This window comes from Teleopsis dalmanni, chromosome 2 (genome assembly GCF_002237135.1).
Source record: "Teleopsis dalmanni isolate 2A chromosome 2, ASM223713v2, whole genome shotgun sequence".
NCBI classification, from domain to species: domain Eukaryota; kingdom Metazoa; phylum Arthropoda; class Insecta; order Diptera; family Diopsidae; genus Teleopsis; species Teleopsis dalmanni.
Window position 1 is genome coordinate 49,288,345 of NC_051847.1, and position 18,921 is coordinate 49,307,265.

At 30.5% G+C, this 18,921-nt stretch overlaps 1 protein-coding gene across 1 annotated transcript in view; it reads left to right on the forward strand.

Annotated features, from left to right (window-relative positions):
- The first annotated feature begins 1,392 nt into the window (after positions 1–1,392).
- LOC119677537 (protein patched-like) overlaps positions 1,393–18,921 on the forward strand; it is a 31,220-nt gene continuing 13,691 nt past the window's right edge. Inside the window, exon 1 of the mRNA XM_038088915.1 lies at positions 1,393–1,582. Within this exon, the coding sequence (XP_037944843.1) occupies positions 1,445–1,582 (138 nt within the window). The 5' untranslated portion in view covers positions 1,393–1,444. The remainder of the gene's footprint in view (positions 1,583–18,921) is intronic.

Consider the following 18,921-nt stretch of genomic DNA (forward strand, 5'->3'; position numbering starts at 1 on the left):
ATCTTAATAAATTAAAAATGTTTTTATAATTTTTTATAAGCTTCGAAGAATAAAATAAATATTGCAATCTCCAAATTTGTATAATGATTTATTAAGTTATCAAAACTTTATTTAATTTTTTTAAGGCTTATTGTAAAACTTATTAACATTAGGCACATCATTATGCGTATCGTGATAATGATATCGTTGTTAGTGATATTATTTGAATATTGCAAATATTATTAAAAAGCTTAAAATCTTGCGTTTTTCTTTTTTTTTTTAAAAGAATAATTATTTTGTTTTTTGCTTAGTGCATTCAAAAACAGTTCATTAGCGCATTTCGTAAACAAACATTTTCATAGAGTAGTTAAATTGATTCTCTTCTTCACTCAGAGATCACAACTAAAAGAGCTGACTATGAGTGTGTATTACGTTTGTTAGAACGAGAGCAAAAATCAAAATGGCCGCATCTACAAACATCTTACACAAACACTTAGACATAATTTTTGTACAGAAATCCAACAATCTGCTCTGTGAGCAAAACATTAACACAAATGTTGAGTATATCAACAGAATAATTACACAAAATTCGTATACATTTATTAGTGTTTTGTGTAATTCTTTCAGAAAAGAGAGCGAACATTCGAGAGTGTATCAACGCGATTAAAATTTATCAACATATTTGATTAGTTTGTTGTGAACTTGCTCGAAGTGTAGATGCATGTTTGGATTTTGTTTGAGATGATTTGAACAGATTGTTTTCGATCTTCAATGCGGTAACACGTATTTGTGAAAAGAAATGTAATTATGTTATTAATTCATTTCAAAACTTATAGTTTCAAATAAGGTTTGAATTAAATAACACTAAACAAAATTCGCGATTACGAAAATAAAGAAATAAAATGTTAAGAAATACATCCAAACCTCGACAAGAATTTTTAATATAAAAAAAATTCTTTAGAAAAATAAACCAAAACGTGACAAAACATATATCGAAAATTATAAACAGGCTTTGTAACAAACATAATAAAGTTATTATTAAATTAGTGTAAATAAAGTTAATTGATAAACGTGATGCACTCTTCATACTGGTTAAAATCAAAATTTTAAAGCAAAACAACATAAATTAGTGTATTAAAAAATAATTTAACATATTTATTTAATAAAATTGAAACAAAACAATTGCTAACAGTATTAATATAATATAAAAAAAATTTATATTAAAAATGCAATTATACTTAAATTTATTTCCAAAAAATGCATGTCAGTAAACATTAATGTATTGTTATAATTAATAAACACAACAACGAGTTTGGCAGCACTGTTTTCGCTCAGCGTTTATCATTTTATTTATTTAGGGTGCATACATATAATTTTTAAGTTTGCACAATTTTTATTGGATAAAAACGATAATATATATATGTGTATATATATTATATAAAAAAATAATATTATAAAAATTAAAATGGTTGTACCTACAATGGATAGTTTACCGCGAGTACCCGACACACATGGGGATGTTGTCGATGAAAAATTATTTTCAGATCTTTACATACGAACAAGTTGGGTGGACGCACATGTTGCATTGGATCAAATTGATAAGGTAAATTTAGAAATTACTTAATTTTACGCATTTTTTAAATTATATATGTATATATTAATATAAAAATATATTTCAAACTTTTTGTTATTACTAATGTTATTTGTTCTTAAAGTCAAGGTATAAGCGTTTAGCAGTTAAAGTTTTATAGCTGTATTATTTTGTTATAGTTATAAAAAAATTAAAAAATATATAGCAAGATCACTTAGGTTCACTTAGGTTGTGACGACCGTGTTTACCATGGTAATTTAATTAAATGACTGAATTTTACCACAATCAGACATATATTTTAACGTGAATAAACCGATTTTTAAAATTATTCTAAAATTTAATTTATAAATAAATTATTTCAATATAAAAATTTTAATGGAAAATTGTAAAATATATATTTTAGAATATAAATTCAAATTATAAATTTTGTTCTATAGTTTTTTAAACGATATATCTCTTACTACTAAAAGTCACAACTATATAAAACAAAAGCCATAAATTTAGAAGCCGAGACAAATTTTTTAAAAAAGTAATCAGTGGGACAATATGTTAACCGTCAAAAATTAGGACGCCTGTTTTCTTTTTCCTGCAACCTGCACTATTTTTATTTGCTTTTTGTTTTTCCTTATCAGTTTATATTGTCAATTCTTTCTACATATGCCAGCATTTACCCTATTTTATGCGAGATCGCTATATCCTCTGTTTTGGCAACAGTTAAATACTGATTTATTTTTAGCAAAAAACAAAATGAACATATTTTTTTTAACTAAATATATTGTATAAATATATGCATTTATTGTAACAAAAACATACAAACGCAATGACCACAAATATAAATTTCATTTTCGATTCATTCATTCATGAATAACTTAAAGTTAAACGTCACTAACCGAACAGATAAATATTAAAACATTTAAATTAAAAAAAAAAGCAAAAAAAAATCACATTCACAAAGTAAAGATACGCAAACGCAATAACAACAACAATAACCACAATCACACGAAATTAATATTTCAAGCCGCGCATTCTTGCTACAAACGTATAAAAACGTAAAATACATGTGCATATGGCATAAAATGTGTCATTTCATAGCAACGAACGAACACATTCTCAGTAGAAAACGTTAACAGAATCCAAATCAAAATTAAAAGTAAAAAAATTAATGCAAAATAACAAAAAAAAAAATAATAGCAAAGAAATAAGACAAAAACATAAACAGAAACTGATAGACAATTTTAATGTCTTAATATATTTTCTTAAATTGAGTCATTAAAATAAATCGTTGGTGGTAAAGACAGCTTTCGATATCATGATCACAATGGCAACAGCACACAATAAAAAGTAATAATAATAATAATAAAAAAAGTTGTTGCTTAAAAGCAACAAACAGAAAAGGCAACAGTTTTGATCTCGCAATATATCAGCTAACCAACGACAATAACAATAATAACAACAACAACGAATTATTCTCTTAGTTAACCAGTTTCAACTCTGAACCACATTTACTTACACATTCAAAATACATATAAGTGTAATACTAAAAGTTATATGTATGCAACCGTTAGCGTGCTGCCCAACATACAATATTTACAATAAATTTTTCTTATACTTTGGCTAACTGACTGACTGGCCGGTCGTAGGTTTTTCTTTAATATTATTGTTGTTGTTTTTATTATTATTGAACCTCTTTTTATTTTCTCAATCAGCATCAATTGTAAAATTTAATCTATACGGTTGATATTTAATGAAAGCTTTTTTAAATTAAATTTAATAAAATAACATTAATAATACCAAAAAATTGATAATATTGGTTTTATTTTGAATGTTTTTTTGTGATATATGAATGAACTTTTAAAGCTTAGTTTAATATTGAAACTATTATTTTTATATTTTTGAAACGGGATATACTTTTAAAATAATTTTTAAAAATTATATTTTATTTTGACTATAGTCTATAAGTCATTTAAAGGATAAAATTAGAATTCAAAAAATTATAAGAAAGTAAATAAATATAGTAAAATATTTAATTTAAATTATATTATATAAAAATTTATATTAAAATAACTAAATAATAGTTTAGTTATTTATTTGAATAAATAATTTAAGTAATTATATATTTAAAAAGATATTTAAAAAAAACAGTAATTAAATATAGTAAATAATTTAATTTAAATTATATATAATTATAATATTGCAATTGCAATGTATAGTTAATTTATAAAAAATAAAAGTAATAATAGTAAAAGTATAATAAAAACAAAGTAATTAAATATACTTAATAATTTAATTTACAAGTTGAACCTGTCATATTCGTAGCGTCAAAAAATTTGTTTACAAAACATAAAATATAAGAAATATTTCCGAAAAAAAACCACTGATGATGGGTATTCGGCAATACTCGAAGCAACTATATGGTCATCCAAAAATTCAATTAATTTAAAATAAAAACTTTAAAATAAAAACTTTAAAATTTAAAATTCACTACTGTGCAAACACTTTTCTATTAATACTTAATTTCATTTATTGAATTTATCGGCATATAAAAAGTTATTTCATTTTCATTAATCAGCACGTATATATGGATGTATTTAAATTTTATTTATAATGCCATACATTAAAATATTTTTCTTCATCTCTCAAATAGAAAGCGCAGTACAGCAATTTAAAAAAATATTTAAATTTTCTCTTAGTTATAAACAAATTAAAATCTAAGCAAATAATATGCATCTAATCATGATCAAAAGCTTAAAAAAAGCACATCTTATACTTTAGTTACACTTGGCATTTATTGAACGTACGTCAGCAAATTTTGCGAAAATAATTTTAACTATTTACACTTACTTAGTGCACAGTGAAATAAAAAAGAAAAAGAAAAACTAAAAACAATTTGTTCAAAATTTTTTTTTCAATATGATTGACCGTCATATTTTCTGTTCGTTTAAATATTTATTATTTCATTACCAAAATTAATACTATTGTGTTATATTGGTCTAATTGATTCAATATTTTCAAATAGAAATTAACAAAAATATCTTAAATTATTTTACAATAGTTTTCATTTTATTTTAAATATTTCAACTTTAATCAAAAAATCAATCAAGCTTAATTTTATTAATTTTTTTTCGTATTCTTTTTTTCTTTTCTTATATTTTTTTTTTTTTATTTTTTGTTTCTGATTTTTTCTTTCTTCCTTTTACTTTTTCTTTCTTTCTTTAACTTTTACCTTTTGTTCTTTTCTTTTACTGTTCTTCTCTTCTTTTTTTTTTACTTTTTCTTCTTTTCTATTTCTTTTACATTTTCTTTTCTTTTACTATTTCTTTTTTTTTTACTATTTCTTTTCTTTTACTTCTTTTTCTTATTTTGTTTTTCTGTTTCTTCTTTTCTTTTTTATTATACTTCTTCTTTTTCTTTTACTTCTTCCATCGCATCGAATTTAATTAAACTGCCTAAAAAGTACTTCACTGAAAACCTATTTCTTTTGGAGTCCAGAGCCGGGTATGTACTAAGAAAATGCTTAATTTTTTCTTTTTCCTGTAAGTTACTGAAACTTCTACAATGACAATTTAAAAGGAATGAACAGATTCTCTGCGTGGGCTCCTTTACGGTAGTAACCACGATATTCACACGGTCCCTTTTAATGAATTCCCAAAATGTGGCCTTGTTATGTTATATGAAGTCCATGTTAACCGGGAAATTCTACTTGATCTACGTGTCTTCCACTTATTATTATCAAGCTGCAGAAAGTAAATACTTCTCTTAACGGTCTCCACGGGAACATGGGATACATCTAGGGGATGTAACATTCCCTTCAATGTTAGTATGTCTGTGTGGTAGCAAGCATATATATGTATACGAGTATATGCATGATACGTTATACGTGCAAACCTAAAGACCCATTTAGACCTATTAATCAGCTCATTGTGTTATATATATCGCAAAAATTACAAATTTGATTAATACATAATCTTTGCAATCTAGTTGTGTATACATACAAAATTAATTTTCATTTCTAAACTATACTAAGATATATTTTTATTTATATATGTATGTTTTTATTATTTTTGCATTGAATATGCATTAAGAGATAAAAAGAATATATTACATGTGAGATCAGCTTCCAAAATTGAAAATATTGAATGTTTAAATAGCAGGTTTACGTTTATTTGCTCACGGCATGAAATACAAAAGTGTTTCAGCGTAGAATTTTTTAATCACGTACGCATATCGTCTTCGCTACATTAATAAGAATTAACTTGGCGAGAAAGTAAATTATCAACGAAGCTAAAAATTCTCTTTTGGCAACAGACAAACCTTAACAAAGCAAATAATAATAATGAAAAAAAAAAAAATAATAACATACTACATACGAATGTTGTTTCCTTTTATTATGCTGAAATGTATTTAAGCAGCAAACGGCATAGTAGCGGTGGCAGCTGCCGGACCGACCGCAATAACCGCAGCCACGAACTTAGTCCGTCAGTCAGTCAGTCAGTTAGTGATTCAGTGATTCAGTGAGTACTGGCGACAGTTAAGGCCACCCATGGAGCAAGTGGGGCCGATACCAGCTACTACAAAATCATAAGACAACAAAAACTGAAACAAAAATAACAATTTTGTTGCTGCATGTGGTTGGCTTTACTTCTCTTGTATTTGTTAATATTTTGTTTTATTGAAGCAAAAATAATGCAAAGATCTTTTATTTATATCTTTTTTATTTTTTTTTAAGTTTTTTGTTTGTCGAAAAAGCTGTTTAGTTTTTTTTTTTGCGGTTTAAGTCGCATGAACGCCAGTCTACAAGATACAAGAAAACAGTAGCAATAAATTAAGTTGTAAAGGCATTTTTTAGTTTTGTATTGCTTATAAAATTGAGAATTTGCACTGACAACACCTTCAGTTGAAAAAACAAAAAAATATTAAACTTTTTTGTGGTTAAGCAAATTTTATAACATTTTTTTTGTTTTATAAATTTCGTCCATAAACAATATTGCTCTTATTACAGATAATTTTGTGTCAACAATTAATTTTAAAAATTAAAAATGTATTTAAATTATGTTTTACATTTTGAATTTACGTTTTAAATTTTCAAGATTTTGTAAATTGTTTATAATATTTGTTTAAAAGGGTGCGACTGAATGTCTTTGTTCATAACTAAGTTGATTACTAAGAAGACACTCGTATAGAAACATGTTTACTCAAGTGTTACCAACTTGTTAGCTAGTCATGAAACAGCTAACGTTATTTCGTCGGTACGGTTACTAACTTTATCCCGAACATTTTTGTGGAATTTTCACTTGTCAGACTAAATCACTACTTAGAAATTTAGAATATTTCTGTTCAAGTCGGCCCTGGTTGACGACTAAGGCATAGTACACTACAAACAACTTATAAGAGTTAACAAAATAATGACAGTTTTTATAGTCTAAAAAGATCTAGACCTGTATTATTCACTGGTTATATGTGTTATTCGAGACATGTGTTTTATGGCTCTGTGTATGAAAAGGAAGTTGTACTTCACTTCATGTATCATAGCTATTCATTGACTAGGAGAATATTGAAAATTTTTTGGGACCATCTTATTGACCTGATAGAGCTGTCATTTTGTAAAATTAAGGGCTTGACCTTATTTATAGACTTAACAAACATTTCAACAGGACTCAGCACAAAGAATGGCTGAAAAACCACGTTCCATTCTTTATTCCATCAACATAGTAGTCATTGTGTTCTCTTGATATAAATCTCCTAGAGAAATCCGGACTGTGGTATTTTAACAAGTAAGGTTGGCACTAAAAAATACTAAAATGTTGATCGTTTGAAGCAAGTGGTAAGTCAAGAATAGACCAAAATACTGCAAAGCTATTTGCGGGCAGAGTGCGATAGCTTTATTGGCCGTTTGAAGGCCATTATTCATATTAGAGATCTAGGCCGTATTAAACCAAAATAAAATAACTTAATTTAAAGTTCTATTCGCATATTTTCATTTCTCTCGTCAGCTATTTTGTGCATATAAGATAAACTCACAGATACAAAGTTTACATAAACAGATACAAAATAATGTATACATAAATGCAATTATACAAATATACAAATTTTATTGCATTTGATTTAAATATTAATAAAAAAATGACTTTAATAATTAAATTTTAATTATATGTATTGCACGAGAAGGGTATATAAAGTTTCCCAAAATATTTGTTGTGTATTGCAGAATATAGCGAAGAGTATATAAAATGTATAATTGAACGAACTCTATTTAGCGATCTCCGCTCATTTCTCAGTCTTCCTAATATGTGTTTTACTAGTATTTTTATGACCAAAATCTTGCTTTAATAAATCTTAGCATACTAATGTGAGTACAGTAAAGACGTGGTTTGAAAACTAATAAAGCTTAAAATAAATTATATAAATATCTTAAAGTCAAATAATTTATTTAATTATTTTTCTCACATTTATTTCGCTGTACATACACTAAAATACTAGAGACTTCACTCACTATAATATTTTATTTTTTTCTTAAAATATTTCTTCTCACTTATAGATTTTGTCAATAAATTTCATGCAGCATTTATTTATGTACTGTTTAGATACATTTACATATTTACACACCATACATACATTCCTATGCGTAGCTTGGAAGCAAAATTGTAAACTTCATTTGAAAGTAAAATTAAACTTGTTTAATTGCTTTACTCATGCATCAAAAAAGAAAACAAAAATATTTGCTTTTCTGCTGAAAATAAAATCGAAAAACAAAAACAATGATCAACAATTCAAATATCGCATGAATCTCCTCTCGACACAAATGGACTGAAAAGATACACACTTTTGTGTGCCTAATAGTACGCAGTGCTCGTACGTACAAATTCTAATTTTTAACTCAAATAAATTTTATGGATTGCAATCTTTTACACTGCTAAATGATATGTAAACTTATATGGCGCGGTACTCTTATCGTTTTACAAGTAAATGAAAATTGCTTATTATCCTAAGAAAAGTAAATATTTGCTATTTAATAACACAACATTCAATATCAACAGCGACAAAAACAACAACAAGTATTTCTTATAAAGACCGATAAAAATTTTGTCATTTAACGCGTAAATAAATCTTTATCTTATTTATTTATATTAGCATATTTAGTAAATATTTATATGATACTTTAAATATTCATTCATATTAATGGTCATTTAAAAGTAGTTCTTCAGTCTTAAATTTTAAATGGTTGCATAGGAGAGAAGCGGTTGATCCATTAAAAAGTTGCGCTCAATTTTTATTGATTTCTAATTCGTATACTTAAATCCTTTGATTATTGATAGTATTTTACAAAAACTATCTTAAGTCGCAATAGGTCATAAGTCTGTAATGCTCTTAAAAGAAGAAAAGACAGAAGAGATAAGATTGATAGAGAGAAGAGATAAGATCGAAGGAGAAAAGTGATAAGATCAAAGAAGAGAAGAAATAATATCGAAGGAGAGGAGAATTTGTAAGATTGATCTAACAATGTGTAGTTTTACTATGTTGTACCTTTATTACAAATAACACTAGCAATTTTTGATCAGATGAGTTCAAAGTGTCAAAAAAAAAGTTTTTGGAACAGATCTTGAACTTATGCCAGAATGATCGGAGATAGTTGACTATATGCCTTAGTGAATATTAACGATTTCAACTGGGATGAAAAAAAACTTTTTGCAATTTTATAATTACTTACTTATGTGGCCATAACAACCCGCTACCGAGTTTCGGCCTGACGCAGCATGTCTCCCCAGGCGCCTCTGCTGCGTGCGCGCCTTCTCCAGTCACGTATATCAAGTCCAGTTAGTGCTCCCTCAACTTGATCACTCCACCGGAGACACGGACTACCTCTACGTCTTATTCCGCCAACTACTGCTTCAAACACCTTTTTCGCCGGAGCGTCTTCATCCATTCTCACGACATGACCAAGCCAGCGAAGCCGCTGGATGTTAATGCGCTGAATTACGTCAATGTCGTGATAAAGCTCGTACAGCTCGTCGTTCATTCTAATGCGGTAGTCGTCGCCAACTCGTAGAGGACCAAAGATCTTACGAAGAACTTTTCTCTCGAACACTCCCAGTGCTGCTTCATCATTCTGTGATAACGTCCATGCTTCTGCGCCATACAGAAGCACAGGGAGGATGAGCGACCTATAGAGCGTAAGTTTTGTTTGTCGAGAGAGAGCTCTACATCCCAATTGCCTACTGAGCCCATAGTAGCACCTATTAGCAATGGTGATTCTTCGTCTGATCTCCAGACTGACATCATTTGTATTCGTTACGGCGGTGCCAAGGTAGATGAAATCCTTGACAGAATCGAAAGTATAGTCGCCAGCCACTAGCCCGGCGTCCGAGCGACGCACATTTCTACCAGTAGCCGACATATACTTCGTTTTTCCCTCATTCACCGCTAAACCCATTCTTGCAGATTCCTTTTCGATAGCAGCAAAAGCAGCTGTAACATCACGCTTGCTACGCCCAATGATGTCAATGTCGTCGGCGTAAGCAAGGAGCTGGACACATTTGTAGAATATTGTTCCATTACGATGAACACCTGCCCTGCGCATGATCACTTCCATGACGAAATTGAAGAGGTCACATGATAAGGGATCACCTTGTCTGAAGCCTCGCACGGTATCAAAAGGTTCAGAGAGACTCGATCCTACCTTGACGGAGCTACGGGTATTACTCAGCGTCATTCTGCAAAGCCGAATTAATTTTGCAGGGATACCGAGCTCAGACATTGCGGCGTAAACGCGATCCCTAATGGGCTATCGAAAGCTGCTTTATAATCGACAAAAAGGTGATGAGTGTCGATGTTATGTTCGTGGGCTTTTTCCAGGATTTGTCGCAGTGTGAATATCTGATCAATGGTGGAGCGACCAGGTCGAAAGCCGCACTGATAAGGTCCAATCAGTGAGTTGGCATGTGGCTTCAACCTTTCACACAGTACAGTTGAAAGAACCTTGTACGCGACAGGTATCAGGCTAATCCCGCGATAGTTGGCGCAAATCGTCGGGTCACCTTTTTTCAAGACAGGACAAAGGCTACTGAGATTCCAATCGCTGGGCATACTTTCATCTAACCATATTCTGCAGATAAGCTGATGCATGCACCCTATCAGCATATCGCCGCCGGCCTTGAACAATTCAGCAGGCAGGCCATCTGCGCCTGCCGCTTTGTTGTTCTTAAGTCGCTGTATAGCAACACGCACTTCGTTATGGCTAGGTGGTGGAATTTCAACATCATCATTTTCGATTGGGGATACAGAGGGCATTTCTTCAATGGCAGAGTTGATGTTATCATCGCCAGATAGTAGTTTGGAGAAATGCTCCTTCCATACTTTCAGTACATTCTGCGTATCTGTAACCAGATTACCATTTTCGTCCTTACAGGTTGATGCACCAGGCTTAAAGCCTTGAGTCAGACGGTTGACTTTTTGATAAAATTTACGGGCATCATTCCTATTTCTACACACCTCGATTTCCTCTCGCTCGTGCCTTTCTTGATCTCGTTTCTTCCGTCTGAATAGGCACCTCTCTACCTTCCTCATCTCCCGATATTGTTCATGCACGGTTCGCGTTGCTGCTGACTGCAGGGTCCTTTTATAGGCCGCGTTCTTCGCAGCAGTAGCTTGGCGACACTCTTCGTCGTACCATTGGTTTCGCCGTGGGGGACGTTGGAAACCAAGGACATCTTCCGCTGTTGTGCGTAGGGAGTGAGAGATATGTCCCCACTGTCTACCGGCATTATCGGAACGGGAGGGTTGGTTGTTTAATCGGCTAGAGAGCTGAGCGGCGAAGGCTTCGGCTGTCTCTCGTGATCGCAGCTTATTAACGTCTAGTTTTTTCTGAACATTGGAGCGTACGTTGTTGGCGGTACTAAGCCGCATGCGTACCTTGGCTGCGACAAGATAGTGATCTGAGTCGATATTTGGACCACGGAATGAACGTACGTCCAGCACACTAGAAGCGTGCCTTGCGTCAATCACGAAGTGATCAATCTGGTTTCGTGTTGCTTGATCGGGAGATAGCCACGTTGCCTTGTGAATATCACGGTGTGGGAATCTGGTGCTACATACTACCATATTTCGCGCCGCAGCGAAATCAATTAGCCTTAGACCGTTGTTGGAGGTTGATTCATGGAGGCTAAATTTTCCGACAGTTGGACCAAAGACTTCTTCTCTTCCAACCTTTGCATTAAAATCCCCGAGAACAATTTTAACGTCGTGGGCGGGACTGCGGTCATAAATTTCCTCGAGTCTTGCGTAGAATGTATCTTTGGTCAAGTCGTCCTTTTCTTCTGTCGGCGCGTGAGCGCAAATTAACGTGATGTTAAAAAATTTTGCCTTGATACGGAGTGTGGCAAGCCTTTCGTTCACCGGTGTGAATCGCTGGACTAATTTTGATAGTCTCTTGCTTACCACAAAACCGCATCCAAATTCACGTCGATTTGCATGGCAGCTGTAGTATACATCACAGTTTGCTCTTTTAGAGCAGCCTTGTCCTATCCATCGCATTTCCTGGATGGCGGTGACGTCAGCCTTACATTTATTGAGGGCTTCCGCCAGTTGGATAGAGGCACCTTCCCTATAGAGGGTCCGGACATTCCAGGTGCATATCCGTAAATCATAGTCCTTTAATCGTTTGCATTGGTCGTCAACGTTATTCGGTTTCCAGTTCCGAGGCATTCTTGCGTCCTTCATTGGTGGTTGATTTTACGTGACGGGTACCAAACCCTGTGCACAACCCAAATTTAAAGTCCTGGGGATAGGACTCGCCGTACGCACTATTAGTTCATTACCCAGCGGGTGCCAGGTAACTATCCAGGGGTGCCACGAGGAGGCTGTGCGACAACTTGGATTGAGGACAACAAGGATTGCGCTGGCATTTTCCATGTTAAATGCAATCAGACACGTTGCCTTGTGTACTCGCTCCCAGAGGGCACGCGGGCCCCCCCCCCCATTTATAGTTTGCATAAAACCTTCACTTTAATGTCAATATATAGCAAATATGGGGAGTTCAGAAAATTTCGGTATGCATTTTCTAAGTATATTTTTAATTTTCATAAAAACTTTAACTAATCTAATTGATTTGTAACTGAAGCGGTGTAAATTTTTATTTGATATTGATTTTTATTGAACCAAATGAAAAGAGTGTTCGAAAATTTTTCAAGTTCATTTCCAATATATTATACATGGCCCTCTTTAGCTTTATATCGTATATCGGTTGCTCATTGATAAATGTAAAACTGCAGAACTTTCATCTATTTGGACTATTATTCTTTTTAACTTTTAAGAAATCTAATACTTTTAAGAATTTAGGTCACTTATATAACCTTTTGTCTACAGAACAGATTTTGTGCAATTGAAGTCCTAACTTTCCGAATTACTTTTTTCAGACATACATTTTGGCATCATAGCTTTATACTAAACTGGCAGTTTCCTGATATAGTTTAAGAAATGAAAGAACTTTTCATATTAATATATTAAAGGGCTCTAACAATAGTTATCATGGAAAATTTTTTTTTTCTTGTTAACTAAAACGGAAGTTAGTGTAAGCAGCAAGTTATGGTTGGTTGCAGTTTTATGTATCCTCTCTGTACAAGTGGCGATGTAAAGATTCCAATATACTCATTGATGTGTTATAGAGTACTAAAACTAAAATACAAATATTTTTTTCTGAAATTCTTCCCAAACAGTTTTTATAAACATCTTTGGATCAAGTAGTAGCACACTTATAATTCATTTTAAATTATCTGTATTTTATACTTAGTTAAATATAATTAATTTAATCAAAAAAGTACAAGATATCAAATATAGTATTTAGAAAATAGAAAATAACTTTTATAACATCTTATAATTTAAAAATATTTTCTGGATTAAATGTTTATATTACTTAAATCATATATATTATCACGTTGCATTTAGCTCTGTAGCTTATTTATGTCTATTATTTATCATACTTATCTAGTATTCACTTGATCGTAATAAAAATTTTTTTCTAGGGTTAAATCACACCCAATCTAACAAAGTGTACTATCCATTTCAAAACGTACTCTCCGTTTGTCCTTTGCAACAGGGCATCACTCGTTTCCTCAATATCTATATTTTATATTTTTAATAGAATAAATACATATCTATAATAATTATTGATATATATAAAAATTCCATACATAATCCACATAATATATTTAACGGTTTTTTATATACTTAAAAATAAATGGTAGATCAAAAGAACCGGCATGTTTACTGATTTAATGGTTAAATTTTGTAATTCTATAGCTCATACCAACAAAAGTAAATAATATTTTAACTATACAGTATTTCTTTAGAATTTTATCTACTTTAATACAACTTTTGAGTGTAATGTTCTATTGTCTTCTAGCAAACAAATAACATGAATACGCCCACTAATACTTCCTGTTTCCGTGGAAATACATATATTATTCTTACCGATCTTAATTATATAAAAAAAAAAACTATATTCAACTTCACTAGAATCTCATGAAATAAAATAATTTTAATCGCATTTGACAAGTCAATTACTATCAAAAGTTTTGATAAAAAAATACCCACTTGATATCTGCTTGTAGTCGTCGTGCTCATCCAAAAAGAATTATGAAGACATTAACTCGACCACACATAAAGCATCCACTAAACATAGAATACAACTCAATAAAAAGAAAGAAAGAAAAAAATGAAATAAAATTAATGAAAAACACCACCAATGACCACGTTGCCAAAAGAAAAAGTATATTTTTTATATACCGGAAAGAAAAATTTAAGCAATAATCACGAACGATTCACAGAAACATACCGAACCAAACAATAATAACAACAATAATGATGCCAGCCTTGCTTACCTGTCCTATGTGGCAACAGTATAAAACACCGCATGCAATCTAAACAGTCAGTCTACCTGTCCTCATATCGGCATCGGCCTTACCAGGCCGGCATCGTAGTCGTAGCTGGTTGAATGTGTGTGCGCCAAGCCCAGCACTGTAATAATAAAGAAATTAAAGTGGTCCGAAAGAAACAAGTTGTACCGTAGAAAGAAGGAGGTTATACTCGTAGTAAAAAGATGCGGGACGACCGACCGACCACGCTTAATGTCTTAATGTTTGTTATTCAAACAAAAAAAAAAAACCGAACGGAAAATAATTTCAGAAAAGCCAAAGAAAAGAAATTCATTGAAAAAATATTTTATTTTTATTTTAGTTTTTGAATTTTTTGTTTTTTTTGTACTTTGTTCGGTATTAAACGTTATGAGAGAAGAAAAAACTTGAAAGCTCTAATTTTTACCATTCAGTTTTTGTTGCCATATTTTAATGGAAGAAAGAAAATTTTTACATATACAAATAATAAATTTTGGAGGTCTTTAAGTGAAATATAATTGATGGGTTTTGACTGATGTTGTCGACAATGACATCTTTTTAGTTTTATAAACTTTAATGTATTTTATTTTATATACAAACTTATATATATATTTTCTCTAATGAAAGTAAAAAAGTTAATAGAAAAAGATTTGTACTAAAACTGATAAGTTCTATACATATATTACACCTTGCTTGCCCTGAAAAGCAAAGAAGTTGTTAAAAGAAGAAGATTTGTAATAAAACTGTATAATTTTCATACATATGTATGTAAAACCATGTCTGTCTTATGCTTTAGATTTATTTTTTAAAGTCAATTGTTGTCTAATTTCCAACAGATGATAACTCATATCTACGATTTATGTAATAACACTATATTGATACTAACAAAAAGACAATATTGAATTACTCCATAGACTTAATTGAAACATATAGATTTGCCAATTGTACAGTAAGGTTGAAAAAATAATCTTAAGCTAATACATATACGTAATATTTCTATTTCTGATGTATGCTTCTAAGCTTTTAGTATTAAACATGTTATTTTTGAAAAATATACAAATTCCTGGTAATATGATTTAACAATACATTGTCTTATAAGTAGGATAAATATAGCTGTATCACATATATATTGTTTGAATCAAAACTTTTTTAACATAAATAACAGGATAATACTGCGGAAAATAGATAAATAAATAGAGTAGACGTAAAGAACAATTACTAAAAAACAGCATAATGTCGTAGAAGATAAATAAGTAGATAGAGTAAGCGTAGCAGGCTAAAAAAAAAAAATTTTTTTTTTTTCTCCAAAATTTGGAGATACGTAAAAAGGCACTTGCTGAGTAAATTCAGATAATAAACATACTCTAAGGGCCTTCAAGACAATTGCACCCAAACAAAAATAAAATATAAATTGACTTTAAATCTTCCTAAATGAATTAAATTTTTATTTCTAATATATTTATACTATAAACATAGAGACACACTGCAAATTTAAACATCTCTGTTTAATTTTGCTCTTTTGAAATCCCAATTTTTACTCTTCAGGTGAAATTTATTCTTAGGGCCATGTTATGCAGAGTGTCTCGGGCACGGCAAATTACGCTCTTTCAGGCTATGCCGAAAATTCATGTTATGCAGAGTGTCACATCAGTATTGCCAATTTTGTATTTTTACTACTTCTTGGTTGTGCCTAAATTTAAAAGGAAATTTAGATATGCTCACTTTCAATTTGCCACCAAAAATACTCGCTTGAAAAAACACATAGAGACTGTAATAATGTTAATTTATTATTATATTATCTTATAATAATTGTTAACAGTACTTACGCGTTTCTTTAAAATCGGAAAATGTAATAATTATATTATTAGCGATTTATAAAAAAAATGCTGTGTTGCTTACTGCTATTTTTTGTCCAAAACGTACTAGAATTGTAGTAGTTTGCTCCTAAAAGGCGCACATTTTGAAATTTATTACTAAACAACACTGTTTTGCCTTAGTGCCGGGGCACAAATACGCCGGCTCTCATGCCGGAGTTTGAACGGCCATATTGTATTTTTTCTCATTCTCAAATTTAAAATTTGCATTGAAAACAACAACAATTGTACTCATGCCGTGTCCGAGACACTCTGCATAACATGGCCCTTACTCTGACATTTTGTTTCCTGCTCGTTTTCGATTGTTTCGGGAACATTTAACATTAAATGGGTTCTATAGGCCCAACAAATTAAAAAAATCTCTGTATTACTGGGTCCAACGTTATCGTGAATGAATAACCTTTTTCAACCCTTGCTACTCTTTTGATTTGATTAATATAAAATAATTTTAATATTTTCAAGATCGGTGGACTCTAGAGATTTAAAATTTTGTTTCCTATAATCTATTTATGTATTCATTGATTTCTTACTAAGAAACTTAAATTGAATTTAGCGTTATATATTGAATTTTAAATTTTACTTCCATTTGTACTTGAAAATCTATAAAACAAAAAACAAAATTTTCTAGATAAATTAGCTCAAAATTTTCAATATACTCTATAAAGAAATGCATAAACACACACCCTTACAAATATATACATATAAACATGTGCTTTTTTAGAAAAAACGAAATATAATTGTTTTTTTTTTTATAAAAATAAAATGCCATATGCATAAAAAACTACAGATAAAACATGCTTCGTATAAGAGCGAGCAATGTAGTGTACGTTATGCGTACCATACATATACGCACTACTAAAATCCTAAAAGTTTTCATAGTATGAGTGTGTGTCAGTATTAAATTTTGTCAGTATATTTGTATGGTTGGTATAGTTTTATATATTCGTAGTGTTGCACATCACAGGAGACCATTGAGACCACCAACGTTGCCATAAAACATTTCGTGCTTTAATGTTGTGTAGCGCAGCTGCTGTGTGGTTATATTACCGTTGTTGTTGTTGCTGTTATTACTGAATTTGTTTGACAGTGTCGGCAATATGAAATTACAAACAAAATCGTATACATTTTGTCTATAAATATGTATATAATATAACAAAAAAAAAAGTTAATTGTAATATGTGTAATGTAGGTTAAATAAGTAGTATTTCTTTTTCTATTAACAAAAAAAAAGAAAAGCGAAAGTGTTTTTTTTTTGCAAATCGAATTGGTTGAAATACATGATTCTGCTAATATAATAAGGTATTGTACTATCTCTCCATTTTAATTATCGTTTAATATTTAAGTTCTTTTTAGTAAGACCATTATTATAGAACACTTTTTTTTTGTATTTTTAACAAAAACTTATCATAATTAGCTTTAAATACAGTACATTGTATGCTTTATATATGTTCGCATATTGATGTTGTCATGCATGCTCGATGGTGTTATAGCAGCTCTACAAATTGATTGATGTGGAACATGATGGGAAAGCAGTTGCTTAATTCGATCAATATGGCAGTGTGACGAATGTATTTATTAGCTGAATTTACAGTGGGGAGTTTGAAGTGTTTTAAGTACAATATTCATCTTAGCAAATCATAAGAACATCGGGGGAAGAATTATTTGTACATACATATATAATGAAGCACTGGCATGTGTGAGCAATCACTCATGTTATAGAATGAAGGATGTAATATTCATATAAGAATTTACGTGTATATGTTTCAACTAATTCATTTTTTGAATACAGACAATATCTTATTAAGAAATCAGTTGTTCAAAACCAATCAAAGATTTACGGGAGGTTTTTTGATCTCTTAATTTACTTTAAAATTATAAGTTTTATTATAATAAAGCACACAACGATATATTTTAAAAGTATTGTTTTGCTCATCACAATAACGAACAATAAATCATTTTTTTTCTTCTTTTTTATCAAATACTATAGAAAACTGAAACAAAAACAAAATTGTTTTTGGGGAACCTCCAAATTTGAATAAGCATGAAATTTGTACCCATTGTACGTTCATGAGTGTGTGTAATGTTCATAAAAATAAAGCCACACAACTAGACCACCCAATAGTTTATTTTCTCAGATTTCGCTGTTGGTAATAAATGAGTTTTTAGCGTGTGTACACTAATAAAAATAAATAAAAATTCTTTTTGGCTTTTTGTATAAAAGTTGAATAGTACTTTTCGTACAATTGTTTTCGAAATATTAACTACACCATGTTCTAGCATACTTACGTAGGGAAAAGCTTTGCGCCCGAACATGAAAGATTATGTTCTATGTCATCCAGACTTTTTGTTATCCAGTTTTATTCATTAAACTATTATTGTAAGCAATAATATCTAGTACAATTAAATAATTTAGTGGGTGTTATACGTTATCTTGAGTTTATATGTCCCGGGAACATTGATCCAATAATTTTCATAAGTAATACGGTCTACATTGTATGTACAAATATTTAGTATAACGTGACGTTGAATCATATTTTGATGTCGTCTCTCGGTTAATCCGTTGTTTAAAAATATTTCACTAGCTTATCGAATA